Genomic DNA, 27,359 nt, shown 5'->3' with positions numbered 1-27,359 from the left:
TGGAGAGTAGAAAGAGATGTTCTTTAAAGAAAAACTATGAAAAGCTGCCACCTGCTGGATCTGTGGTGAAAGCATGATTTCAGTTAACTTCAGGTGGGCTTGATACTTGTAACAATAATGCTGCTTGGAAAAGGTGAAAACTGGCCAGTGGTATTAATTTGTGGTGTTACTTACATTTTCTTTTTAAAGCTGCAAGTCTGTATTAAACAGTTATGCTGTGAATATCCTCACCTAAGAATCAGTACTGTTTACTGTTTGGTTAATCCAGCTATGAAGAAGTTTTTACTCTAGAGATCCAAGTCAGTGGAGTTATGATGGCTGAAGCAAGTTTGTGTTTGCAAGCACTGAAGTGCAAATTTTGCTTAACCTACTTTTTGGATCTGAGAGTTTAATTTGTATTCGATGTTTTGTGATGTTTCGAAAGAACTGTGTCTTTGCATAAAGGGATGGAAGGCCTTGGTGTTCCCCCATATAAGCTGGAGGAGGTGGTTGGGGAGAGGGAGGTCTGGGCTTCTGTGTTTAGGATACTGCCCCTACGATCCGGCCCAGATAAGCAGAAGAAGAAGGATGGATGGATAATAACAATTTTTCATGCCATTTATTGCAGTTGATTAGAAAATCCTGTCAGAACTGAAATGAATTGTTTTCTCTCTCATGCTATATGCAATGCTCACTTTCTACCTGTTTTTTAAAATAATGTATTAATTATATTCCCAGAGCAAATGAAATACAGAGAGACTTTATGTTGGGTGATTTAGCTTTGTCCATTGGTTCAACAAACTTTGAAATCATTTTGAATCTGGACAATGATTCTTGATTGTGAAGGAGATCCTTCACAAGAGACAAGGTGGAACATTTAACTTCTGTATTTTTCATTGCACTTTTAACTGTAACACCCACTCACTTGTCGAGCCCTGATTAACTCACGCTGATTTTATTGTTTGGACTTCATCATTACAAGATCACATGGGCAGGTAGGAAAGCAAGAACAGTCCTCATCCTATTTTTGTAATATAAGCAGACAATTATATAGTGGAACATCCACGATGCATATCAATATACAATTGTCATGCCCCTAAAAGTACAGCGTATTTACGCTACTTAAATATGCTACATCCAGATGAACAGAATCAATTTTTGGAGATTTACTTACCTTGATGATTGAGCCTGCATCAAGACGGACAGCGTATTTACATTGTGAACAGGAGAACTTCCACAAATAATCCCCTATTTAAAATAACTTATAGTATAATTTGTGTGTCCTTTCATGTAAAAATGCCTGAACACCTTACACACTACTTAAAATGACTTACTCACTATTTAACATTTCTTAAAATATAATTATTTGTCTTTTCCTGTAAAGCCTTAAATTATTCCCTCTTATTTTAGTGCATCCACACCGTTTGTTGCATGCTATAATATGAAGGGCAACCAGTACATATCTGTTCTGAGATAATGCCCAGAGCATTAAAATTATTTGCTGCCAAAGGCTAAATTCACATGCGGAGAGACATATTTCAGTTCCTTCGGCTTTCTTCGGTGTCCATTATTTAGTAATCTGTGTTTTATTCTGTGTATTAAATATAGAACAAATCCATATTAAACAACACCCACTGTTAAATATGAGACCTCCTCTTTATCTTTTACATCTTCTTTTTACAGTGTTTGCTTGAAACCTGTTGATCGCTCTCATCTGTACAGAACCTCATTGGCTGCTGACTGTTGCCATGACAGCGCCAAACCGCAAACGCTTCAGAGTGAAGGATTGTGGGTAATACATACACATATCTGTAAATCTGAGATGCTTTGAGAAGTGAATACCTGTCCTTTCCAATATTTAACGACAAAACAGCATCGCGATGAAGGTTTGTACCAATAAATTAATTTTATTTTCGTTCACTCATTCCATTCGTTCCACACGTTTAGCTGGATGCTAACTGCGTTTATTCACCTCCTAGAAACCAAGCGTTAGCCAAGTGTTAGCTGAAGACAGACTGAACGTCGACCAAAGTCCACTAAAAATGTGTGTTGCGTTGTGTATTATCCAATAATCGAACAAACGGGCTGTTTTGGCAAACATAGTCACAGTAATGATAACAAAAATCTCTATACTCACAGCTAAAATAATATTACCCATAGCACCTTTCTCCTTTGTCACCCGTCTTTTTAAACAGCGTTTTTTTGTGCGTTTTTGTTAAAATATTTTAGGTTGCTGAGCTAATCTTTGTAATGATAACGCAGACATGAGTTTAAGCTAAGTTAAAATAAGTTAGTTGTCACTTTTCTGTTTTATAAGTAACTTCTGCGGGTGTATTTTGTTGCATCCAGTACATGGGTATGTTGTACACCTAGCTAGCTGGCACATGTTTTGATATAGTTTGATTAAGGAGCTTTCTAGACGATGCTTTAATATGTATTTAGAAGCAAATAAGATGAAACTTTACGTTGAAGTGGCACTCCATAAATTTAGTACTGTATGTCTCTAAGGTTGGGGCGCTAACATGAAAAAATAACTTAATTGAATTGCTAAAACTTATGCCAGAGAGAGACTTTGAACCTCTCCAAAAATTCATCCTCCCCATACATAAGTGGCTTTGAAGACCGTGGGGTGTGGACAAATAGGTGAGAAATGTGAAGTGATACTAATCAATAAAACAGATTTATTTGGGGAAACAATCAGTTACCAGGTACCCTGAAAATTTTAACTTGGATACATTTTCTTGGATTTGACAAGAAGATGATGAGCGACTCCCTTTTCTGGCTGTGTTATAATGCTCTTCATTTTGACCTATAAAATTGGTAGAGTGGGAAAAACAAACCTATAAGGACATGTTTAAATCCACAGAGTGTTTTTGTACTTGCTGAAAAAGCCTGGGCGGGATCTAACCTGCTGTACAAGTGGCAGAAAAGCCTTGGTAATTATATCGCTGTTGCAGGGTGAGTATGCCTTTTTGATTAACAAAATAGCTCTGAGAAGGCTGTGTAACAGTCTGCTATTTGTCTTCGACTGAGCTTTATTTTCAATCACACAGACAGGACAACACAGTGAAAATATTTGATCGACATGGACACAAGTGGACTGAAATCAACCTTCCAGGGTAAGTGTGAGAAAATCACTCAGATTCCAGTTTTGTGTCATCTAACAGTTTTAGCTGATTACCACTGAATGTTCAGGTTTTCTTAATAACTTCCTTTCTCCTCTTTCTCTGTAAGACGCTGTGTGGGGATGGACTGGGATAAGGATGGGGACATTCTGGCAGTGATAGCTGCAAAATCCAGCTCCATCTTTCTCTGGGATGCCAGTGTCAGTAAAACATCCCAGATAGACAGCGGTATGAGGTACGACCATTTCAGAGGGAGAAAATAAAACCCCATCATTCTACTACAGTTAATTGCTGAATAAGTGATGCAAGTGTTAGTCATTGCATAATTTCACTGCAAATATGTTTTTTTCCCTGTTTCAACAGAACACTAATCTTGAAATAAGTAAAGCTAAACGTTTTGTGTTCTCATTGTTGATGGTTTCAAACAGAGATCAGATGTCTTTCATCTTGTGGTCAAAGACTAGCCCGCTGTTGGCAGTCGGAACAGTCAAAGGAAACCTGTTGATCTACAATCAGCAGACCTCACGCAAGATCCCTGTGCTGGGTAACACACAACACAACTGTATATATAATCTTGGATGGTTTAATGGTCTTTAGTCTGTTCTGTAATATTGATTCTCTGCCTCCTTCTCTCCGAACTTGATAGGCAAACATAGCAAGAAGATTACCTGTGGCTGTTGGAGCTCCCAGAATCTGCTGGCTCTGGGGGGTGACGACAACACGCTGAGTATCAGCAATCATGAGGGAGACACCATCAGACAGGTAGTCAAATACAGTAGTGTGCAAAAATCTTAAATCAGCCCTCATGTCTTATAATTTTTTTAATGTTCTTTAAGAATTGTTTTCCAGTTTTTCTGAAGGTCTTTCAGAGTTTTTCTTTGGACATTTGCTGCTTTTTCACTCATTTTCACTTCAGTCTGTGCTTTGTTTGTTAAGCCATTTGATCAAGGGATCATTCAAGCCTAAAGAAGGCTAACTCAAAGTGTGAACCAGTGTTGATTCTTTACATAACAGACAGCTTAGCAAGCAGGCAATTTTAAGTTGTATCTTTAGGCATTTTGTTACTATACGCCTGTGACAAAAACACATAATTTCTTTGGTTGAATCTGTAAAAAATGCCAAACATAACACAGTGTGACAGGCATAATGTAATAGTACATAATGCACAATAATACATAATAGTATTTTTGCACCAACAAGGTGATTCCCAAAGAGCAGACCTGTTTGTTAAAGCCACATCAGAAATGGATTCAATGGAAGGGTGGATGTTAAGTAGCTATTCAGGAAACAGGGAGAAAAGGCTGAGGTACGCCAAATTAAATCTGAACTGGACTAAAAATCAGTCACAGCAGGCCTTAATGACCGAGTGTACTTTCTGATCTTTTGCCAGACAACAGTTCGCGGTGAGCCTGCTGAAATTTATTTCTCGGTGATGAAGACGGATGAAAGGTCAGCTCAAGGAGAGAGCACAGTGAGTCTGCTTTCTGCTAGTTTCAAATTGAACCTGTACTGGAGATGAATTTTAAGAAGGTCTGTTTGAACATGACAGCTGGGATTTGCAGAAAAGTTAAAATCAATTTTTCTTATGAAGGGGATAAAAGGTTTAGGATGTCTGAAATGTGTCATGGAAAAAGTGCACGTTATTCCACCCTTCAGGTGAGTGTTTCTGTGGACAAGAAGATACTGATGCTTTTCAACATCAACGACCCTGGAAACCCAATAGAGCTAGCCTTCGAGCGTCGCTATGGAAACATTGTGTCCTACCGCTGGTATTGCATCTGTTCACACACACAACAAGCTTTGGTAATCACGCTTGAGTTATTTGCAGTAAAACGTGTTCTCTCGCCATCTTTGTTGCACTGTGTAGGTATGGTGATGGGTATATACTCATTGGTTTCTCCCATGGATACTTTGTGGTCATCTCCACACACATCAGGGAGATAGGATATGAGCTCTATCAGGCTCACAACCATAAAGACTGTCTCAACAGCGTGGCCATCTCCACAGCACTGAACAAGGCTGCGTCTTGTGGGGACAACAGGTACGCAAAACACCACCACTCTTCAGAATCTTCGTGTGATGTTAAAAAAAAAAGTGTACTTTGTTGGTTTTTTTGCCCCACAAAAATCCAGAGAGAGAGGGAATGAGCTGTGTCACACTTATAGCTGTAAAGATGGACTCAATAGTGTGGCCATCTCACCAGCATCAAGCGAGGATGCACACAGACTTTCAATAAAGCAGCTGGGCTGCCATTTCAGTGTTGTTTATTTTTTTTAATTATTTGTAAATGGGAAAAATCTAACCCTGTGCTTCTGCTCCAGCATAAAAATCCACGAGCTGTCAGATCGCAAAGATATCAGCAGTATAATTCAGCTGGATGATGAGAATAAAGGTGAGGCTGTTGTTTTTGTTTTGTTTTGGGGGTGTTTTAGGGTTTTTTTTCCGCCATCCAGATAGTCCATCTTACATTCTTCAATCACTGTGGATCCCGCTGTGTCTCCTCCTACAGGTTTGGATCAGCTGAGCTGGACAGATGACGGCCAGCTGTTGGCACTTTCCACACAGAGAGGGACGCTCCATGTCTTCCTGACAAAGCTGCCCATTCTTGGCGACAGCTACGGCACCCGGCTGGCCTACCTCACCTCCTTGCTGGAGGTCACTGTCTGCAACCAGGTGGAGGAGGTAAGGACACACACAAACACGGATTCTCTTATAATTATCATCAGTTATTATTCTGAAAAAACAAAAAACAGCAGAGATAGGAGAGTGGCTTACTGCTGGCAACAAGATGAAAAATAAAACAAGAAAATCAGCAAAAAACAACGAACTCAAACAACTTGGATTAAAAACCGGGTTTTTTTTTAATAGAGTCGAGGGATTAGTGCACTCATACAGGCTCACAGCAGCCCTTAAACAGAGGAAGGATTTCTTTAAATATGTAATATGAGAATCTGCTGCTGTGTTTTCAGGAGAGTCCAGTAACGATAGAAGTGGAAGTAGAGCCCACATTCATTGCAGTGGGACCGTACCATGTGGCTGTGGGGATGAACAACAGAGCCTGGTTTTACGCCCTGGTAGACCAGGAACCAGGTGTGTGTGTGTTTGTGTGTCCAGTGAATCAGGTTTCCAAGAGTGAATCACTGCCCTTCTACGTCCCTGAAATGTCTCTGTGTGTCTCAGGTTTTAATAAGCTGAAGGACATCGAGTATTTGGGGACAATAGCCAGCATGTGTCTTAACTCTGACTACGCAGCAGCGCTGTTTGAGGGGAAAGTCCAGCTCCATGTGGTGAGCCATCTGGTGACTGATCACCGAGCAGGTTTCATCGTTTTTTTGTTTTATCTCATGAATAAACTACAGGCCTCCGTATATGTGTTGTGTTTTTAGATTGAAGGCAAAGATCAGGACGAGAAGAAGCAGATGAAGCTTTTTCCAGACAATGACAGAAAAGGCCGCATCCTTTGCCACGCCCTCACTGCTGATTTCCTCTACTATGGCACTGATGTGAGTGCGATCAGAGAAAAAAACCCACCTTTGTACAAAATCTACATGTCATAGTTATATGAGGGGACATCAGTATAACACTGTCAGTCATTAAATATATATTTTTTATCTTTAGTTTAATTGTGTTTTTCTTGTCAGTCATATTTGTCCTGTTTCCCCCTCAGTGTTTTGTTTATTTGTTTGGTTTTTTGTCACTTGCTAACATCACTTGAATTTTTGTTTTTCTCAGTCTGGAAGTGTGGTGTCTGTCCTGGTGGAGGACTGGGAGACAGTGAACAGCTACAGCCATTCAGTTGGTGTGAGGAAAGTGTTCCCTGATGTTATTGGCACTCGACTGGTGTTCATCGATAACAAGAACAGCGGCTTCCTGCTCTCCCCTGCAAACGTCAGTGATTTTTAAAAGTATTAATATTCACCTAAATAAAAAAGCATATAAAGTACCTGAGTATATTGTAGTGAAACTTTATAATAAGATAACTAATATTTCACCAAGATGAATGTCACTGTGTGTTACATTTTGTGGTAGTAATAGAAGCAGCAGACACCACCATCTGTACAACACCACACTGGGTTTTAAATCAAGCAATCAAGATATGATTGAAGTGCAGTCTTTCAGCATTAATTTGGGGGCATAACGTCTTTAGAATTACAGTAACATACGTGTGTGTGTGTGTGTGTGTGTGTGTGTGTGTGTGTGTGTGTGTGTGTGTGTGTGTGTGTGTGTGTGTGTGTGTGTGTGTGTGTGTGTGTGTGTGTGTGTGTGTGTGTGTGTGTGTGTGTGTGTGTTGCAGGCAACAGAGTCCTGCTTTGAGCTCCCCAACTTCTCACCCACCATCACAGGAGTGCTCTGGGACAACTGGCATGCAGACAGAGGGGTGTTTGTAGCCTATGATGATGACAAAGTCTACACCTACGCCCTGCATAAAACCACCATCTATGGTAGGGGGATGGCACCACATCACGGGGCGGTAATAAGAAGGTCACATCAGTGCCCACATGCATTCAAATCTACTACAGGTGATATTTTTAAGTGTATTTCCTCTCTCTGTGACTCTGCTCAGGCCCACAGGTGGTGTTAGTAGGGAGCACTGCGCTCCCCTTTTCCCAGAAGCCTCTGCTCTTTCACAACGGTGAGCTGACCTGTCAAACGGCGAGCGGTAAAATCAGCGAAGTGGAGTTGAGCACACACTCATTCCTGAAGCGCACGGCGACAGACTCATCGGCAGAGCTCAGCAGGCAGCTCGCCCAGGCTCTCATGCTCAAAAGGTCAGCGATGCTGGAAACACTGAACTGTGTGTGCTCCAGGTGGAAAAGGCCTTAAAGTGATATCACTGTTGGTTCACATGCAAATGTTTAATGTAAGGAATGAATTTGTCCCGTCTGCAGTCGGTTTTGCTTTGCGCTGCTTTGAAAGATTGTTATGAAGGAAGAGATTAAAGTTATTAATTTGAAACATTTTTACCAAACTTCATTTTGATATAAAAGAAAGCATCTGAAAAAGCCACTCATCCCTTTTCACTGATTTACTTTTCTTACCCGCTTTTACATTTTCACTCAAGATAAGCAGTCTGTTAACTTACAAAATTGCAATTTTAGGGCAGCCAATGACGACTTTGATGGAGGCGAGAAGAACCGTAAAGGACTTATAAATAACATAATCTTCCTGTCCAGGTTCCACGAAGCCTGGGCTCTGTGCAAGTCTGCAGGCACTAATGCAGACTGGGCAGAGTTGGGCAAAGCCTGCTTGGTCCACATGGAGGTTGAGCTGGCCATCCAGGTGTACCGCATGAGTGGCAATGTCGGCATGGTGCTGTCTCTGCAGAGCATCCAGGTATACACACGTTTTCCTGATTAGACATAATCTCACTGAAAGTCCTTGATTCTAATGTGTTTTCATAAAATGATTTTAGCATTAGATTTTTAATATGCTATTTGGGTATGTGTTTATTTTACATTTGTTTCTGTTTTTTAATTATGCTCACATCCCTCTGTATGTTTGGTTGTGTTGATTAATTTATGATGCCATCAACCTGCCAGGGACCACGGATGTAAAGTAGCCTGTACAGCTAAATCTGGCATATTTACTAGTTATGCTCCCATGTTAATTAATATGCATTGTCCCTTTTAAATAAACATAAAAATAATTTGTATGTCACAGATTCTTCCTGACAGACATCGTCTCTGTCTGTTCTAATTTTAGACTGGTCCACTTGTTTCCTCTCTCATTTTCTCTTAGTATTTATGTCATTCTCTCTTTCCAGGGTACAGAGGAAATGAATTTACTGGCAGGACATTTGGCCATGTTTCTGGAGGACTACAACCGGGCCCAAGACCTTTATCTGTCCTCGAGTTCCCCAGTCGCTGCTCTGGAGGTGTGTTTGCGTCTGTGTAAACATTTAAGAGACTGAAAATTGACTCCTTGCATTTTTTATGGTGTCACATGCATAAAATGTTAAGCTGTTCATTACAATCATGAGATTTTACTGCATGCAGAACATCTGTAACGATAATATTGTTAATGTGGTATTGTGTGTGTGTCTTTGTGTGTATTAGATGAGAAGAGACTTGCTGCACTGGGACAGTGCTCTCATGTTAGCCAAGAGGCTAGCAGAGGATCAGATTCCCTTTATATCCAAAGAATATGCTGTTCATCTAGAATTTGTGTAAGTGTTTACACACACGGCACAGGTTTAGTACAGACCTGATTTGTCTACACTCTCATTAAATGTCTCACTCTCTCTGTTTGTAGTGGAGATTATGTTACTGCGTTGGCACACTATGAAAAAGGCATGACCCACAACAGCAAAGTAAGAGAAATCTCATGTTGACGATTCAGTTTTTTCCTTTTAAGGGATGTTTGTGACTTAGTGTTATTTTTTAAGTGTTTCATAGCTGAAAATGTCACCTAGAGTCTTATCTCCTGCTCACCATCTCCCTGTATTTACAAAGAGGACACTTGAAGGCAGGTTGGAGGGTCGCTGTACATCAAGCACAAGTTACAGATTACAGATTATATTCTTTCTATTTGTTGCACAAGATGGCAGTTGAAGGTTCTAGTCAGAGGTGAAGGAAATAAAGCAGTTTTGTGTTTGTAGCCATTTTTCTCATTTTCCCCCTCTCTGGGCAGTTCCAGGAGCACGATGAGGCGTGCCAGGCAGGTGTGGCCAGGATGTCCATCAGGATGGGTGACATCAGGAGAGGAGCCGCTCAGGCTATCCAGCACCCGAGCAGAGTTCTCAAGAAGGAATGTGGGGCCATACTGGAGAGCATGAAGGTAGAGTCAGCCCCACATTTTTGGCAGACATTTCCACCTAAAAAAGCATCCCTAAATTTAGTCAGTTACAGCTTGAAAACCATGTGACCAAAATGAAAAACCTCAGGCTCCACGGATAAGGGACATCTGTGGGAATTTAAAAATATAATAATCCCTGTCCTTATTGCGAGTCCAGGGGAGATTTGACAAACTGGAGCAAAAATTGAATGTGAGTAACAGCCTTGTTGGAGTGAGTCTCAGCTGCGTCTCTACCAATTTTATAAGCAGAAATGTACACAACATATGCTGTGTATATTTTAGTCAAAGTCTGTCTTACTTTGTTTGTCAGACTTTGAAAAATGGAGACGACTGCATTTACAGATCAGAGGTGGTGTGTCTTGTTCATATCTTCATCTGTGTGTGTTTTTTCTTAATCACAGCAATACTCTGAAGCTGCTCAGCTCTATGAAAAAGGACAGTATTATGACAAAGCGGCCTCTGTCTACATTCGCTGCAAAAACTGGTGAGGCAAATATGAACAAACCCTGACTAACATATCCAATCTGCACGTTTCTCATCATCTTGGTTGGATTTTACTATGTTTTGCTTCTTTCTCAGGACAAAGGTGGGAGAGCTGCTTCCAAATGTCTCTTCTCCCAAGATTCATTTGCAGTATGCAAAGGCCAAGGAGGCGGATGGCAAGTAGGTTGTTAGTTTGTGTACCTGTGGCTGTGATGTGTGGATCGCTGAAAGGGAACCTGACGTCCTGAGAACTGTGTGCACAGATACAAGGATGCGGCACGAGCCTACGAAAGCGCGAAGGACTGGGACAACGTGATCCGCGTGCTACTGGACCACCTGAACAACCCAGAGGAAGCTGTTCGCATCGTCAGAGAGATGCAGAGCATCGACGGAGCAAAGATGGTTGCCAGGTAGGATTTTACTGACCTTAAAATCCAACAAATAACTCACTTTTTTAACATTTATTATAAAAGGGACAGCTTTTACAGCTTAACAAATTAAAGGCACTGAGTGTACAAAAACATTGGCAGTACCGTGTTATTTTATTAGTGACCTCTTGAGATTGAAGGTTGGATAACTGGTGCCTGATACATTCGCATTCACAAAGCTGCAACCAATGACTATTATTACTATAGATTTAGAGAATTGAATGTCTTTGAGGCCTGTAAATGTTATTAACAGGTGATGGATGACAGTTAGGAGGATCACAGTAGAAGCTGGGAGTAGCTGTGGTTCAGTGTACTTGATGTTTAAAGGCTTTAAGGATTCATTCCTGTTAGGGTTGGTGCTCATTAATTTTCTGTCAGCTCTGTTTGTTTCCGCTTGGTGATTTATTTATTTTTTTCCATTTGTCTGTTTGTGTGCACCCCAGGTTCTTTCTGCGGTTGAACGACTATGGCTCAGCCATCCACTTCCTGGTTTTATCCCACTGCAACGACGAAGCCTTCCAGCTGGCGCAGCAGCACGGACAGATGGAGGTCTACGCAGACATCATCGGTCAGCCTGTTTCTGGAAATGTGTTTCCCTTTTGCAGTGTTTGCTCGAGGCCTGAGCTGTTTTCTCTTTGTGTTATTCTGTTTAATTATGCGTAGTTTTCACTGTTGTTTCATGGCTGGTGGGTTTTGTGTTCATCAGGTTCTGAGGCGACGCAGGAGGACTATCAGAGCATCGCTCTGTACTTTGAGGGAGAAAAGAAGCACCTGCAGGCTGGCAAGTTCTTTCAAAAGTGTGGACAGTACAGCAGAGTAAGAGCGATGAAGTCACTCATCAGTCATGCTTAGTTTTATGACTCCTGTTATTCAGACGGCTCTTTTCTTTCTGGACAACTGTCAGGCGCTGAAGCACTTCCTGTTGTGCCCTAACTCTGAAGACAACCTGGCGATCGAGATGGCGATTGAGACGGTGAGAGCTGTGAGCTAAAGAGTGTGTGTGTGTGCGACATTTCTTTTATTGATGTGTGTGTATTCCAGGTTGGCCAGGCCAAGGACAACTCTTTGACCAATCAGCTGATAGATTACCTGATGGGGGAAAGTGACGGCATGCCCAAGGTAACTGGATCACTAGAGCCTTTAGTTTCAGGTTGAACTCAGCAAGCATATTCTGATTATTAAATTATTGTTCTGCAGTATTTTTACATCCTTTTCTCCCTGTGAATATATTCTTTGTAGCGCCTTCAGTGAGCAGCTGTAGTCGTGAGTTTTCTGTTTTTTGATGTAATATTAAAAAGGACCCAGAAGATTTAGACTTTCTTCACAAATGTTGTGTTTCAAGAGGTAATGGGACAGCAGATCTGTGATTAGAGAGCAGCCGGGAGTTTGTTTGACAGATTGTCTGTAGTAAGCATTACTTTGAAGGACTGAAGAAGAAGATTTTCAATACTGCTGAGGCTTTCTTGTTTTAACTCTAAGCACTTGAGGCAGTTTTCTTATGCCTGATGGTTAAAATAGGTGAGTCTCTGCTGTAGAAAGGTGTTATTTTTTTTCCTGCAGTCAGGATGGACCATCACTTGCATAATGTCTGATGACAGTTACAGTGGAGCTAGTATGTCAGCAGATAATATTTTTGAGTGTTAAACTCTAAATAAATGAATAAATGCCTGTGTTTTGGTAACAAATGTTGCTGACTGTGTATCTGCAGTATTTTCTAAGCTTGCTGATATATCAGAGAAAATTTGCACATGAGCCATTGTTAAGAGAAAGTGGGCAAGTGTTTGCTATTTATTCTCTCATTTCTGTTTGTTGAATTTTTAGTTTAGTTTAGCTTTGCAAGATTTTTATGTGTCAGTATCTCTTGCTTTAAATTATCCACTGTCTATTTCCTAAACCATGTGTCACGTTTATTGGGAGAGACCAGGATGGACTAGATTAGAAATGATATACTGGAAATTAGTGTATCAGAGAGTTAGAGACAAGGCTGAGATGGTTTGGATGTGTGCAGAGGAGGAACAGTGGATATACCAGACAAAGGATGTTGAAAATTGAGCTTCCAGGCTGGAGAAAATGACAGAGACCACAGAAGATGGCTCATGGATGTCGTGAATGTGGATATGCGGAGGGTTGGTGTGGCAGATGATTACGTTAGGGATTGGGTGAGAGGGACAGAGATGATCTGCTGTGATGACTTGTAAAGGGAGCAGTTGAAAGTGGGTGGGTCCCAGGGGAGTTAGAGCTGTCCCAGCTGTCACAGGAAGCCTCTGATAGATGGGTCACCAGTCGGGCAAAGACACAATTTAAACCAGATAGTTTTGCAGCTGTTACTGTTTTATGCAGCTAGAGCCCTGAGTAAACTTGAGAGGGAAACTTTTTAAATCTGTTAGTTCATGTTTCTCTTTTCCTCCCAGGATGCAAAGTACCTTTTCCGGCTGTATATGGCCCTGCAGCAGTACAGGGAGGCAGCTCGCACTGCCATCATCATCGCCAGAGAAGAGCAGTGTGCAGGTGCAAACAGATTCACACAAACATATTTATGTGTGGGCAGCAACAGCACAATAAAACATGCTTACTTCCAATCGTTTGTGTGTAACTTCCAAAGGGAACTACCGTAATGCCCACGACGTGCTGTTCAGCATGTACACAGAGCTGCAGGCTCAGAAGATTAAGATCCCTGCTGAGATGGCCACCAATCTGATGATCCTCCACTCCTACCTACTGGTGAAGGTGAGTACAGCACACGTCTGTCATGCAGCTGCTCGGACGGTCTGCAATTTCTGTCTTTTTGGACAATTGTAAATTTAAAGCTGAGGATAGAAAAACAACAGCAAATGAAAGACTGTAATACAGAGTAAACCCCAACAATCAGATGATGTCCTTTGAGCAAGCATCTGGTAAGAGTGGGAATGAAAAACTCCCTTTTAACAGGAAGAAACCATAACCAGGCTCAGGGAGGGGCCGCTGTCTGCCTTAAAGGGTGGGAGGGTTGGGATAAAATGAGCATGTCCTAATTAAAAGATTTTAGTAGATGTTCCAGATGGAGGCGGAGTCGAAGGCTGGCCATTATCGACAGGGTCGACTGTGTTGTTTACATATAAAACTACAAATACAGACTTATTTCTTACCTCTGTGGGTCCATCAAAGGGTCCTGGACTGTTTGACTCTTAAAACTATGGTTTGACCTTTTCAGCACGATCCTGCTATTTCCAAAGTATAAGAATTACATTCGTTATGTTCTATTACTGCCACCTACAGTGTACTGTATTTCAGTAGTCTTTTTAAGGTAACAAATTGTGCTCAACATATTAGCCTGTAATTATCAACATTGCAGATGTGGATAAGTTTCAAACAAAGTGCTCCTGATATCGTCAGAGCTCACACAAGCACCTTTTTGACTCCTGCTTCTCGTTGTTGTTACATTTAGATTCATGTAAAGAGAGGAGACCATTTAAAGGGGGCACGGATGCTCATCCGCGTCAGCAACAACATCAGCAAGTTTCCTGCACGTGAGTCAACCCGTCAGTCCGATTCACATGATGGCTGATAAAACCTAAACGCTGGTGAAAAGCCAAAAACTCATCGGTGTGTGTTTGCGTGTGGGTAGATGTTGTTCCCATTCTGACGTCAGCAGTAATCGAATGTCACCGCGCTGGACTGAAGAACTCGGCATTCAGCTTCGCTGCCATGTTGATGAGACCGGAGTATCGCAATGACATCGACACCAAATACAGGAAGAAGATTGAGGCGATGGTTCGGTGAGTCCGTGTGATCCTTACCCTCTTCATCCATCCTCTGCTTTATCAGCTCCTCTTGCCCATTCTGCCCCTGACTCCTCATTTTAATTCCCATCTGCACCCTAGTCGCCCGGATAAGTCTGAGCTGGAGGAGGAAACTACTCCGTGTCCCTTCTGTGGCTTCCAGCTGCCGCAAAACGAACTGCTGTGCATTTCCTGCAAAAACAACCTGCCCTACTGCATCGCCACGGTACACAGGACGGCTCGCTCACACACTGTGATGCTCTTCACTAAGACAGACCCGTATACTCTTCATCTGATTCTCGATCCATCTGCTTCTTCCTCAGGGTCATCACATGCTGAAAGAGGACTGGTCCATCTGTCCTCATTGTGAATTCCCTGCACTGCACTCACAGTTCATCCTGTAAGTGGCACACTCACATCTAAAACCATAGTGAGCAGTTCACCAGCAGTGGGTGAACTGGTTTCCCTGTTGACTATTTTTGAACATGACAGAGTCAAATTTGTTTTTGTTATTTTCCCAAAAGTTATATTTTTATTGGAGCGCTGAATACTTTTCCACCTTTATCAGTAATCTTAGTAATCTTAATGTTCACTTTAAGAGGAAGCTTCTCTTATTTTAAACATTAGAGTGGTCTCACCTCCTGAGAGTGAAGCCATCTACACTGTCAGCATTTCATTGATGTTTAACAGTGATTCATACGGGACAGACTCGGCACTTTATTTCCAGTTTTGATGCGTTCATAAAAATCTAAAGCGTGTTTTTAAATCGTTTATGTTATGATCTAACAAATTGAAATTTAAGACGATCCATAACAAATGGTGAGTAATATAAAGTTTTTACCGATTTCCTTGATCTTCACCTGATTCTCACCCAAATTAAATGAGCTCGAGCTGTTGTTGGCATCTACATCGCATTTGCAGAACAGCACATAAAACCATTGAATGGTCACTTTGTTATTCTAGTTTATGTGATAGAAAGTTTTCAACGCCCTTTTTTCAACAACTTTTTATCTTTTCAAACAAACAGGAAAAACCCATTTAACCACTTCACCATGTCTTTGTGCTAAATAATGTTAAAAGTACTCTGGCTGTATTCTTTCTCACCAAAGAGAAGCAGAATCAATTAGTGTAATTAATAGAAATTTTAAATGTTCACGTGTAAACTGAACTTTGTTCCAGGTTGCTGGAGAGGGAGACATCATGTCCTATGTGTTCTGAGAGTCTGAGTGCCAGTCAGGTGATAAAGATCTCCGACTGTGCAAAATACCTGCAAACCTACGAACCTGATGAAACCCAGTAAAAGTACAACAGACATCAACCAGAGGGTGGGTGGTTGGGTGTGTGCGTGTGTGTGTGAGAGTCTGAGAGAGAGAGATATGAGGACAAGTAAGTCACAGGTAGCACATTTGCACTTTGCTGTAGTTTGCAGAGCAGGAGGCTGTAAAGAGAGCGGGTCTGAGCCGTATTCTGAGGATTCAACATCAACTAGGTCAGCTGCAGCGAGCTGGTGGCTGAATTTATAGTGTGTGTGTGTGCGCGTGTGTGTGTGTGTGTGTGTGTGTGTGTGTGTGTGTATAAATATATAAAGATGTCCAAATTTCCCATTTTTAATATGGTAGTCCAGTGTGTTTGGGGGAGGGGGGTCAGTAAATGTTCTGTATTCATGTTTCTAACAAAATGTGTATTTTCAATAAAAATGTCGTTTTTTTTATTAAGAAATTCTATTTTATCACCATTGGTATCAAAATTGTGCAACAAGCTCATTTCCAGAGCTCAAGCTGAAACACTTGAGATCTCTTTGTGTCTCTTTCAAATTATAATCAGTCACTGCAGTACGACGATACACCGAGGAGAGTGGAAGAATTTCACCTCTCCTCTGGGTTACTGTCTGAGCTTACTTCAGATTTTCTTTCAATTATCATCCATGTAATTCTTGTTCAGGGCTCTGTGAGGCAGCTGTTGTATAGAACTTGGGCCACAGTCCAAAGACATGCAGTTAGTGGGGTAAGGTTAACTGATGATTCCCCCTGCAACAGACTGGTGAGCAGTCCAGGGTGTATCCCACCTCTCACCCTGTGGCAGATCCGATCAAAAGGGCAACCATTTAGTCACCACAATCTGCAGTTGCTCACAGCTGAGTCTGTCCACAGTTGGATGCTTTTTCTGTTGAGTCGATTTAATGCAAGTTTGCTCGGCTATCGTCAGGATGGTGGTGCATGAGATAAGCCCTCTTGTTGGATCCTCAGAATATTTAACATTTTTCAACTATATACAAATATAGACAAATTGTTCAAATAAGTCACTAGGCAACACATTTCTCTATTAATACTCGTGTATTTTTGTTTGGATTTTTTTTTTTTTTTTTTACAAAATTGCAATTTACAGGAAAAAGAAGCTGTGCTGACTGCAGAGCAAAAGCATTTCTGTACTGTAGTTGTAGAAAAAGAAACAGTCCTCCAGCCAAAGTCGCATTATCAGAAAGAGTGAACGACACTCCTGATGAGACACGTTCCTACAGAGATGTACAGACATGATGGTGGTGGAGCGAGAAGACTACGCACATCATTTGTTCAGTATGGCGAGATTTGGAGTTAAAAAAAAAAAAACCAGGTGCGACGCTCCTCAGTCTGTATTCAAGTGTTTAAAGGGACCAGTTTTACTACTTTGGATAGATACAAGTTCAGAGAACATCATCAGTCCAGTCCAGGGCAGCTAGTTTTCTTCCTCGGGTCATTTCTTAGCCTTGCCTTTGCCCTTGCCTTTGCCCTTTCCAGAATCCTCCTTCTTCTCCTTGTTTGACTCCTTGGTGGGTTTGGCCTTCTTGTGCTGCAGGGAAGAACAGGAATGCATGTGTGAGAAATATACAGAAAGGTGAACTTAACACTTATAATGATCCCAGAGCTTGAATGCACTCACCTTAATCATAGCGTCTGCTTTGAGCCCCTCTCCTTCGTCTTCAGACTCCGGATCTTCCTGGCTTATTTCCTCCCCTCCCTCAAAGTCTCCTCCCCCACCACGGCGGCCTTTCTTCACCACTTGCAGGGAGTATGGTGTTAGGTGGACCTCTTTATTGTATGTCCGTGTAAAGGCGGCCTTTACCTGGAAGGTGACAACGACAGGTGTCAAAAGTCGCTGGTTGTTGGGACGTAAAGACATCCAGTTCTGTTCTCATGAGTCGCAGAGATTGACGAAGCAATTTGAGATCATTCACGTCATAACTTTGGTTTTAAAGGTACTTTTTGTTATTCCCTTCTGTAGATTTTTAACATTTTCACCACCACCAGGGGGCCTCAGTAGTAGCGGTCATTATCAGTAGGAAAACTTTTAAATGTTGCCACCTCCTCACCTTGGAGTCCAGTTTGGAGTAGGGGTCGGGCTGTCCTCCCCAGACGCTGATCTCCATGATGCTGTCCACGTCCTCCTTGATGAGCTGATAGTTGTCCAGCAGCTGCACGGCTTCGGCAGCGCCCTCTGCTCCGTGCTTCTGGAGTGGATTTAGAATCGCCTGTCGCAGGTAGTGCAGGTAATCCAGGTTGACCGCCTGTTTGCTGCTCAGTGTCCTGAAAAGAGCCAAGCAGATAAAATAATTCAGTGTTGCAGCAGCAGTTTGAGCTCAGCGATGTGTTAAAAGCATCATTTTAAGACGATAAAGAAGAAACACTGACTTTAAACCCATGTGCGAGGACAGCTCCTGCACGATGCGTGAGTGTTTATTGGTCGAGGAGTTCTTGCCGAGCCAGCTGGGGAAGATCGGGAATTGATTCATGTAGCCTCTCATGAGCTCGCCTGGTAACACACTGGCATAAATGGCCTGCAAATATGCACACAGACACACACAAACACAAGAAGAAGTATGATCAGGGGCTTTCATCAGAGAAGCACCTGTGTATGCATCCCACAGGGAGCCTTTCATCAACGTTCAAGGCTCACTGAGCGGCTTTCTGTCCTGTTTTTCACGCTCTCATGATAGCAATGCTTTTGTGTGTGTGTGTGTGTGTGTGTGTGTGTGTGTGTGTTAGTTACCTGGGTGGGTAGCAGTGACCAGTTTTGTCCTGAGCGGATCCGTCTATCCACCAGATCGCCATCACAGATGGAGTCAGCCGTCTTACTGAGCAACACCAGGTGGGACTTCAGGTTGCCACTGCCAAAAAAAACAAAGGAAACGAGCAAATTTAAAATAAAAGTTTGACATCTTGGTCAATTTTACGCATGGGATGAAGCAGGTGGCCTCTCTCACCCTGCAGCAGCTGGGCGCACGTGCAGGTAGTTCTCCTGGACGAACAGCGGCGCCAGCGAGTAGTCGTGGAAAAAGAGGTCCGACTTGTCGATGAGGCTCATGCGGGCCGTCTCCTCCCCCGAGGCAAACACCTTCCTGCAGACGTCAAACGGCCCGAGCTTCATGTCCTTGCGTGCGCTGGCTGCGTCGGACTTGCACTGGTCGTACGTCATCACCTTGTCCTTGGCTGACCACATGCTGAGATTGTGGATCACCTGGAGAGGAAAACAGCCACAGTGGTAAGGAGGTAACCACAGGACACAACCATCTCAGGCTCGTTATGAGTTGACGCTTTGATTTCTTTACCTGTCGGACATCCTGATTGGAGGCTAAAATGATTTCGTTAAGAGCTGGGGGCGGGATCCTGATTCCCTCCTTGAAAGCAATGGACATCATGGCTCCCTGAGAAATGAAGAAGTAAGCGCGACTGTCATAGATGCTGTTTGCTGTGGTTTCTCTGGGTGACTGAAACTCTAGTGTTCATCACTCTGTCACTTAGCACAAACCCAACTCCAAAAGCAGCTGGGACACTGGATTACATATAGATAAAAGGAGGAGGAAACGATTTTAAAACCTCACTAATAAAATCCACAATAAAAGAAAACACAATTAAACACAGAAAACATCTCAAATGTTTAAACTAAGCTTATTTAGAATTTGATGGCAGTAACAAAAGGCTCAAAAGTAAGTGGTACTAAAAAGAAACATCTGGAGGAACATTTAGCAACTAATTGGATTAACAGGCAAAAGGACAGTGACATGACAGAGTATTAAAAATAAATCTTACAGAGAAAAAGGTTCTCAGAAGTAAAGACAGGCAGAGGCTCACCAATCTGCAGAAAACTGCAGAACAATTTCAGAATAATGTTCCTCGATGCAAAATTGTAAAGAGTTTTCAAATATTATCATCTACAGTTAATCTCCTCAAAAGATTCTGACAATCTGGAGAAACCTCTGTGCACGAGGACAATGCCGAAAATCTTCAGGCCCTTGCATTAAAAAACACACAAGTTTGTCATGCAAAGCTCTGATTAGTGTTTGCACATCTGGAAAGGCACCATCTATACTGAAAGCTATATACAGGACAGATGTGTGAGTACCTTGATTTGTTCCACTCGCGGTCTCTGGAAGCGGAGATCGAAGCAGTAGTTGGCCAAAGATCTAATCTTCTGGTGGTTCCGATCGTTGCACATGCAGATGATGGGGATCTTTGAATTTTTAATAAGGCCGATCATTTCCTACAGGAGCAGAAACACATCAATATCGAAGAAACAACAGAAATAAACCAATAAGCATGTGATCTAAAGGTCAGCTGGAGAGGTCTGAGGATCAGACTGAACTATTTTCTGTTGCAGTTGCTCAGTCGACCATCAACCAGCGCTGAAACCTGTGAGTGCTTATTTTCCACATTTCCCTAATCTAAAACTTTTAACTTATAAAAGTTAAGATCTCTACAGTCTGTAAAAAAAAAATGCCGTCATTTACCTGAATTCCTCCGCGGTCCTCGTTACCAGCCATGCCGTCGACCTCGTCCATGATCAGCACGTGTTTACTGCTCACTGTCTGTGACGTGCCTGCAAAACGCCAAGAAACAAGAAGAAGGTTTAAGTGTCACTGATTAATCGTTTGTATGTTATGTTAATTTATTAAAAAGTTTGTCCAGCATGCACTTCATAAATATTGTAAAAGCACAGCCAGAGTTGCTGTTTAAGAAAAAGTGGAATAAATGAGCTCTTATCTACTTTAATGGAGAAGTCACTGCTGTACGAGAACAACAACCACATCTGTTTACCTTTGCTGTTTTAATAACAGCCTGTGCACAGACTGCGTGTCATTTTTAATCACTTGTATAAAAGGCAGCTGAAAGCTGGAGTGACCTTTGTAGAAGTTCTCTATGCTGGTGTTGTTCAGCGACTCGGCGACGACCTCCTTCAGGCTGTTTTTGCTGCGAGTGCAGCTGGCGTTCATCTCCACATAACTGAAGCCCAGCTCCTGCAGGACGACACAGACGCAGTGAACGCGAGGCTGAGATTAGAGCGGCGTGCTCAATACGCACACAGACTGCTCACAATAAATCTGTGTGTGTTTTCACGCTGACCTCGCAGACCAGGGCAGCCGTGGTGGTCTTTCCCACCCCTGGCGGGCCGGAGAGCAGAGCGGCTTTGAATCCTGAGCCATCGTCTTTCCCTCCAAACTTACCAAACCGAGCCGCTGCATAGAAGAAAGCAGAAAAGAACACACGCAGACTTCAGCACAGACGGGTTTAAAAAGCTGAAATCGACCAAAAACAAATCACGTTCAGTCTTCTGCTACCTGCTGGTTTGCCGCTGCCGTGGTTTTTGTACCAGTTCTGCAGCCAGCGCAGCAGCTTGTTTGCACAGCTCTGGTCCCCCTGCTGGCCAATCACAGCCTTCAGAGAGCGTGGACGGTACTTGTCCACCCACAGCAGGCTGCCACCCTCTTCTGTGGGTGATGGAGATGATTGTTCTGGGACAGAAGAAGAAGAGGTAGCAGAGGAAAGGCCCAGCTCCCTTCGCGCAGTTTGACCCGAGCCTCTCCCGGGTGGAGTCCCACCGTCTCTGGTCTTGGTACCGCGGCCTTGTGCCTGTCCCGTCTTTGAAGGGCTCGGGGTGTGAGGTGATCTGGAATTACCCTTAGAGGGAGAGATCTTCTGGGCCTTCGGGGTGCTCTTTGAAGCCTGGCTTGGAGGCGTCTTGGTCTTTGTGGTTTTGCTCTATGTGACAAAAGCAGAGGGTATAGAAACCCAGCGGAAATGGGTAAAATTCATCTTTTAATGTAAAGCGTTTATTCCGGGAGCAGAAATGAGCAGCTGTGACACAAGATAAGTTTATATATATATATATATATATATATATATATATATATATATATATATATATATATATATATATATATATATATATATATATATATATATATATATATATATATAGATTAAATCATACATTACAGGATAATTTCAATACTGACCTCAGCTTCCGCAGCGATCTCATACTTGGACTTCTTTCCTGGTTTGGTTCCGATCAGCTCCAACAGACCGTCTTCGTCGAGGATCTGGGTGCCGAAGCTCTCCGCCTGAGAAACGCAAGAAACAAAACTATGGAGCAAAATGTTTCACGTGTGTGTGGGAAAAATAGAGGATAATAAAGAAAAAAGGAGCAATTTTTATTATCATTTTCTGCCATTTTTTCGTATCTGGAGCTCAAACGGTTTATCCTTAAAGTCTATCTTAATTTATTGAATTTCCTTATTTTCTATCATGTGTATTGATAAAGTACTCATAACTCACATGATCGGTGCTGGAACAGCTAATCCCTGTGAGATAAAAGCTCGGGCTTCAGACAGTTTTTTCTATTGATGTCAAATCCTTTAATATGGTGATGCATTCATGTTCAAAGAGATAATCACCTTCTCCAGCTTCGATGCACCGCTGTCTCGGCCCTGAATCAGGTAGGTGGTCTTCTTGCTGACGTTGCCCGTCACCTTGCCTCCGTAGCGCTCGATGAGAGATTTGGCGTCTTCTCTCTCCATGGACTCGAGGACGCCGGTCAGGACAAACACGCAGCCCTCCAAACAGTTTTCTGCTCCCTGGAAAACACAAACCACGCAGGCAGTAAAGCAAAGGCAGCGCAAGCTTGCTGGCCAGCTGAACGATGGCGTCTACAGCGAGCACAGGTTACCTTCGGGATTTCCTTTGAGCCCAGAGCTCGTGGTCCATCTCTGTTCAGGAAGTTCCTGTAAGCTGAAGAGTTGGCCTTCTTCTTCTCTTGGTCGTCAGGGCTTGTGCTCGTGCTCTGAGACAGAGGCAAATAATCTGGGTTTTAAATTGTTTGAAGTGGATATTTTTATCTATATGCTCAGGTTTTTTCTTCCTCTGATCTGATAGGTCGTCTGTGTGGCTCACCTCCGGTTTCTTGGGAGAAGTCTTAAGTGCGGTGGGCGTGGTTCCAGTTTTGGGGGTGAACGTCTTCTCTGAGATAGATGAAGCGTGGGGCTCCTTTTTGGGAGAAATTTTCATCTTAGTAGGGGTTTTGCTCTTTACCCCTTCGTTCTTGTCATCATCCTTTTTCTTCATCATGGCCAGTTTGGAGCTGGCTTTTACAGGAGCTGTGGTCTTTTTGGGAGACGGACTAACCACATCTTCAGACACGCTGGTCTTCGAGCTGCTCCCAGGGGCGGCAGCGTCTGTGGCTTTCTTTTTGGGGCTCGTGGTCAAGACTTGTTTTTCATCAGAGCCTTTGCGAGCCTGGATGGTTGGGAAGACAAAAGAAACAAGACTTGAAATAAACTTGAGAATTTAATTGCACAAACCTTTTTAACGCTTGCAGCCTTTACCTTCTTCGCTTTTGGCTCTTCATCCAGCATGGCCAGCGTTCTGGCAAACTCCTCATCCTCGTGGACCTGTTTCTCCAGCTGAGAGTGAAGCAGCAAAAACATGAGAACAGCAGAAGAGCTGTAATGAACTACGGGTCAAAGCCATCTGTCAATTTACTGAGCAGCTCTAATTCAAAGTCAAATAAACCAGCAGTGGCTGATCAGCCTACCTCCATGTCCTCTTCCATCTGCAACTGCCTGGCGATTTCCTCATCGCTTATCAGGTCGTCTGTGAGAGTCGGCTGAGGAGTTTTTACAAAGGATCGTTACTGAGTCATGAGAGGATGAGTAAAAAAAACAAGGAAACACACACAGAAGTAATGCCTCAGTACTCACAGCCTTTCGTTTGGTGCTGGCTACCAGCTTCTTGTCCGAGCGCTGAACACTCGCGCTGCCAAAGTAATCGAGTACTGATGTGGGGGTTTGTTTGGACTGAGGGGGCGGAGCTGACTTTGGGGTGGAAGGCACAGGAGGAGATTTTGGTGTGGTTTTTCCCTGGGTGGAGGATGGCTTGACGGGAGACTTCCCCGACTGTTTGGCGTCCGCTTTTGTCGTTTTTGCGGCGCCGTTCTGTTTGGATTTGGAAGTTTTCTTCAAGGACTGGAAGTTGTCGCTGTCTGAGTCTACAAGCAGAAAAGAGAGGCCTCCTATCACGCGTTTATAAAAAAAGGACATTTTCCCTTTAACGCTGGGGTAAGAGCACATCTGAAGCATCACCTGTTTCAGAGACGTACTGCACGGGATCTTTTTTGTTCGTCTTCGCTTTCTCTTTGGGGGATTTCGACTTCCTCACTGGCTCCTCCTCATCTGAGTCTGAGCACAAACACAACGCATCACTAGAACCCTGCACAGAAACGGGCTGCAAGGCTCCAAGAAACTCAAAGTGGAAGGGATCATGAAGAAAATTAGGTGAGGAAGAATGAGCTGTGATTGGTCAGGAGCACATGTGAGACTGTTGAAAACTACAACATTTTGACCCTGCTAGTTCTTCTAGTTCTGAGGGGGTAAAAATTCAACTTTTATAGGCGGCTAATAATTCTGTCCTCATCTAAATCTACAATCTATTTCCATTCATCTTTGGATGAAAATATGAGGCTAAATCTTTTGTAAACTTTAGAAAATGTGTGTTATCTTTTTTTTTTTTTTTTTTAAATCCAGATGCACAGTAGAGCCTGAGGATGCTGCAGGTCGCTGAGTCCCCGCATACATCTCATCAAACAGCAATAAACTACATTTTAAAGGAATGTATTTTAACAAATCCTTTAAAAACCTTAAGAAAAATAACAATGCTGTGACACCGAGACATCACTGTGGAGGAAATGCCTACCCGAGGCTATGACTGCGTGCTTCTTTCGTTTTTTCTCCCCATCCTTGCGTTGCTCCTCAGTTTTTTTGCTTTTGACCTACAGAACACGAAACCACAATAAAGCCGGATAAACAGGATGAAGAGGAACAGAGAAAGGAGACAAGGAGAGGGGGCAGCTCCTCACCTTGTTGGCCTCTTTCTTCTTCTTTTTCACCTCCTCGTCCGTTGACGAGGAATTCTTCTTCTTCTTCTCCTGTTTGTCATTTCCGTTCGGGGCAGGTTTCTGCACCGCAGGCTTAGCCGACGTCGGTGCAAAGAACCGCCTGATGTCCTGCACACACAGAAGAGTACAAACTGTAAGAATTACAGAATTACGTAAAAGGAAAAAAACAGGGAAAAAAAATCACTTTTATCAAAACTATACATCCTGACTCATAAAGTGCCTGGGAGTAGGAGCTACGAATGCAAAACTATTTCATTCTTTGACATCTCAGTGAGACTTTGTATCCTTCCATCCTACCCCATCCACATCTTTGCAGCTCAAGCACATGATCTCATTTTGCAAATTAGAAAAGATGAATTTCACAGTCAAAGGCAGCTATATTCATTTTTTCCCCAAAAAGTGGAAATCTTTTATTATTTTAATTATTTACCAATCTTGTCTGTAGACTAGCTCACTTATTTTATACCTATTTGTAGTTATTTTGGTTCCCCAATAACTTATTTTACTTAAATCCATTTTATTATGCTTACTCAGATACATAAATTAATACCGACTGGCCCTCCTTGATAATATATTCATACCCACTAGTTCCTCCCTATATTTTCCCTAATTGAATGAAGCCATCCTCTTCACTCTGCTGCTCCCATTAGTGGACATAACCACCATCTGTCACACCAACCCTCTGCATGTCCTCACTACATCTATGAATGTTCCCTCATCCTGTCACTCCCAGTGAAAATCTTAGCATAAGGACATTTCCTTATGCTAGGTTTTATGAGTTTACACCACGAGTCAACTTTTGATTTTACATCAGTTAATTTTGCTTTTTTTTAAAACAAACAAACAAACAAACAAACAAAACGATTTTATCTTTAGTTTTATTTAAGTGAATTAAAATCACCTTATTGGCACCCAAACAAAAACAAACGTATTCAAAGTCAGCTCAGTCTTTTCACTCATGCCACAGATGTTGCTGCTTCACTGTAGCCTGCAGTGCAGCTGTGAGGAAGCATCTGCACCTGTGTGTGTCCTTCTACACCCACTGCTTTATGGTTTTCCTTTAAACTGTCACCCCTCTGCATGTTAGTCAGTGTGCTTCCACAGCAGACCGCACAGCTACACAAACTACAAACTGTACGCTCTTACACTTCACAGATTTCACCTTCTTCACCTGCTGCTCAAAGCTTCACCTGAACCAAAGGATTGAAGTTTATCCTCTTTAGCAGGAGCTAACTGCGCACTGCGCTTCATCATCATCATCAGTAGCAGCAGCAAGGTTTAACCACACAACAGCATCATTTCCTCCATATTTACCCGCTGTGTTTATGCACACAGGCTCCAGGTTTGAGTGAAAAAGCAGCTGAAATATGTCACGTACCATTATGAACGCGCTTTCTCGCTGTGTTGGTCTGTTATCAAAAAAAAAGTAAGAAAAAGCTTCAACTGCTTGGCGCGAAGCAAGAGTCCGCGGTCGCCTGGAAATGACGCTCCGGCAGCTGGTTGGCGTGCGTCACCGCGTCACCACGAGTACGTTTTTTTATTCGACTAAAGAAAACCTAAATGTTTACAGATATGTCAAGATAAATAAATAAAAAAAAGTTTAAAACAATAAATAACAAAAATTATTTTTTTGTTGTGGTATAAATTAGCAGATTTTTTTTTTGCATTCATTTCTTATTGTGAAGAATTTCCGGTAAAATCTGCGCGCTTTTACCACTGAAAGCAATGAGCTGTATCACTGATTTGATAATGCTCGACTTTCATATCCATAATTGTAGAATTGAAAGTAAAATAAATAAATATATGAACTAAAATTAAACTCAAAAAATGACCACAATACATATGGTTTGAGCAATCAATACAAAATAAAAATAAACTGTAGTGTCTGCACTGTTTGAATATTGTTTAAAACTTGAATAACCTACAGATTCTAACTAAAAATGCAAATACAAAAAAAAAAAAAAAAAAAAACTACTCTCCCGGAGGAAAACACCACTCAAACTACTTCCTTTCATTTTTTCCCCCCAGCAAATCCACTTTCTTGCTTCCGCGTTATTGTTTGTTCTTTAAAAAATAATAGTATGAAGAAGAGAAGCGACCTGGATGTATTTAATCCGAGTTGTATAGCCCAAATAATTTATAGATACTGTGAGGAATGAAGGTTTAATCTTTTTTTTCTGCTCCTCTTGCATTTAAACGTGAGACTTTCACACAAACCACACATGGTGAGTTTATGAAAACCTTCAGGTTAGGTTGCATTTGAGTTCCTCTGGTTTTAGAACAGGTTGTCTGTTTGACTCCTGGTCCTCCTGAAGATGTTCCTGAGGTCAGGCAAACGCCTCACACATCAAACCACCTCAGTCTGTGTGAGACTGAAGTATCAGCGCTGTGAGGAGTCTGAAATGCTGTGCTAAGAACAAAAAGTAAAAATCTAGGTAACAAATGTGACATTTGTTTTAGGCAAGTCTTAGGGTTAAATCTTTTGCTTTTAGTAGTCTGTGTTCGATTACATGTTCAAAATTAAAACTTGCCATTCTGGCAACAAACCAGTGGATGTGCTGGAAACTGTCTGTGAATCACTTTGGTCCTCA

General features: G+C 42.3%; 2 protein-coding genes across 3 annotated transcripts; one reads left to right on the top strand and one right to left on the bottom strand.

The window, feature by feature from the left end:
• The first annotated feature begins 1,734 nt into the window (after nt 1–1,734).
• On the top strand, nt 1,735–16,287 carry wdr19 (WD repeat domain 19). 2 transcript variants are annotated; one of them, XM_085276921.1, is made up of 36 exons: nt 1,735–1,865; nt 2,846–2,937; nt 3,033–3,098; nt 3,214–3,339; nt 3,533–3,648; nt 3,751–3,866; nt 4,495–4,575; nt 4,761–4,873; nt 4,972–5,145; nt 5,426–5,496; nt 5,614–5,786; nt 6,074–6,194; nt 6,285–6,391; nt 6,491–6,607; nt 6,837–6,992; nt 7,399–7,546; nt 7,669–7,873; nt 8,279–8,438; nt 8,869–8,979; nt 9,161–9,270; nt 9,357–9,414; nt 9,735–9,881; nt 10,301–10,383; nt 10,479–10,562; nt 10,646–10,792; nt 11,254–11,378; nt 11,517–11,626; nt 11,715–11,783; nt 11,852–11,929; nt 13,222–13,318; nt 13,413–13,537; nt 14,235–14,316; nt 14,415–14,565; nt 14,671–14,794; nt 14,892–14,968; nt 15,748–16,287. In XM_085276921.1, the coding sequence occupies exons 1-36, from the start codon at nt 1,860–1,862 to the stop codon at nt 15,866–15,868; spliced, it is 4,047 nt and encodes a 1,348-aa protein (XP_085133047.1). In that variant the 5' UTR covers nt 1,735–1,859; the 3' UTR covers nt 15,869–16,287. The 2 variants fall into 2 exon arrangements, with proteins under 2 accessions (XP_085133047.1, XP_085133048.1); XM_085276922.1 differs by lacking the exon at nt 2,846–2,937.
• Nucleotides 16,281–26,295, bottom strand: rfc1 (replication factor C (activator 1) 1). The gene is made up of 23 exons (XM_085276923.1): nt 26,147–26,295; nt 24,730–24,876; nt 24,567–24,642; nt 23,957–24,052; nt 23,576–23,862; nt 23,410–23,481; nt 23,201–23,278; nt 22,770–23,111; nt 22,546–22,659; nt 22,274–22,453; nt 21,836–21,940; nt 21,158–21,578; nt 20,943–21,055; nt 20,722–20,836; nt 20,330–20,418; nt 19,945–20,082; nt 19,151–19,246; nt 18,806–19,059; nt 18,592–18,709; nt 18,234–18,379; nt 17,915–18,128; nt 17,485–17,667; nt 16,281–17,394 (listed from the first exon to the last, which is right to left on the bottom strand). Exons 1-23 carry the CDS (start codon nt 26,147–26,149, stop codon nt 17,299–17,301), a joined length of 3,483 nt encoding a protein of 1,160 aa, XP_085133049.1. The 5' UTR covers nt 26,150–26,295; the 3' UTR covers nt 16,281–17,298.
• Between the last annotated feature and the right edge of the window lie 1,064 nt (nt 26,296–27,359).

The sequence above is a fragment of the Mchenga conophoros genome, linkage group LG6 (assembly GCF_057382185.1).
Source record: "Mchenga conophoros isolate Kocher_MC1m ecotype Shallow Benthic linkage group LG6, M_conophoros_male_GT1.1, whole genome shotgun sequence".
NCBI classification, from domain to species: Eukaryota; Metazoa; Chordata; class Actinopteri; order Cichliformes; family Cichlidae; genus Mchenga; species Mchenga conophoros.
This window is presented reverse-complemented; position numbering and strand designations above follow the sequence as displayed.

Bases quoted from the DNA above. Each gene is read 5' to 3' on its own strand.
- rfc1 (XM_085276923.1), bottom strand. The intron at 23,482-23,575 runs GTGAGTACTGAG...AAAACTCCTCAG, and splicing joins CCAGCACCAAACGAAAGGCT to CCGACTCTCACAGACGACCT. The intron at 21,941-22,273 runs GTGATTATCTCT...TGCGTTTCTCAG, and splicing joins GTGCATCGAAGCTGGAGAAG to GCGGAGAGCTTCGGCACCCA.
- wdr19 (XM_085276921.1), top strand. The intron at 11,930-13,221 runs GTAACTGGATCA...TTTTCCTCCCAG, and splicing joins AAAGTGACGGCATGCCCAAG to GATGCAAAGTACCTTTTCCG. The intron at 13,538-14,234 runs GTGAGTACAGCA...TGTTACATTTAG, and splicing joins ACTCCTACCTACTGGTGAAG to ATTCATGTAAAGAGAGGAGA.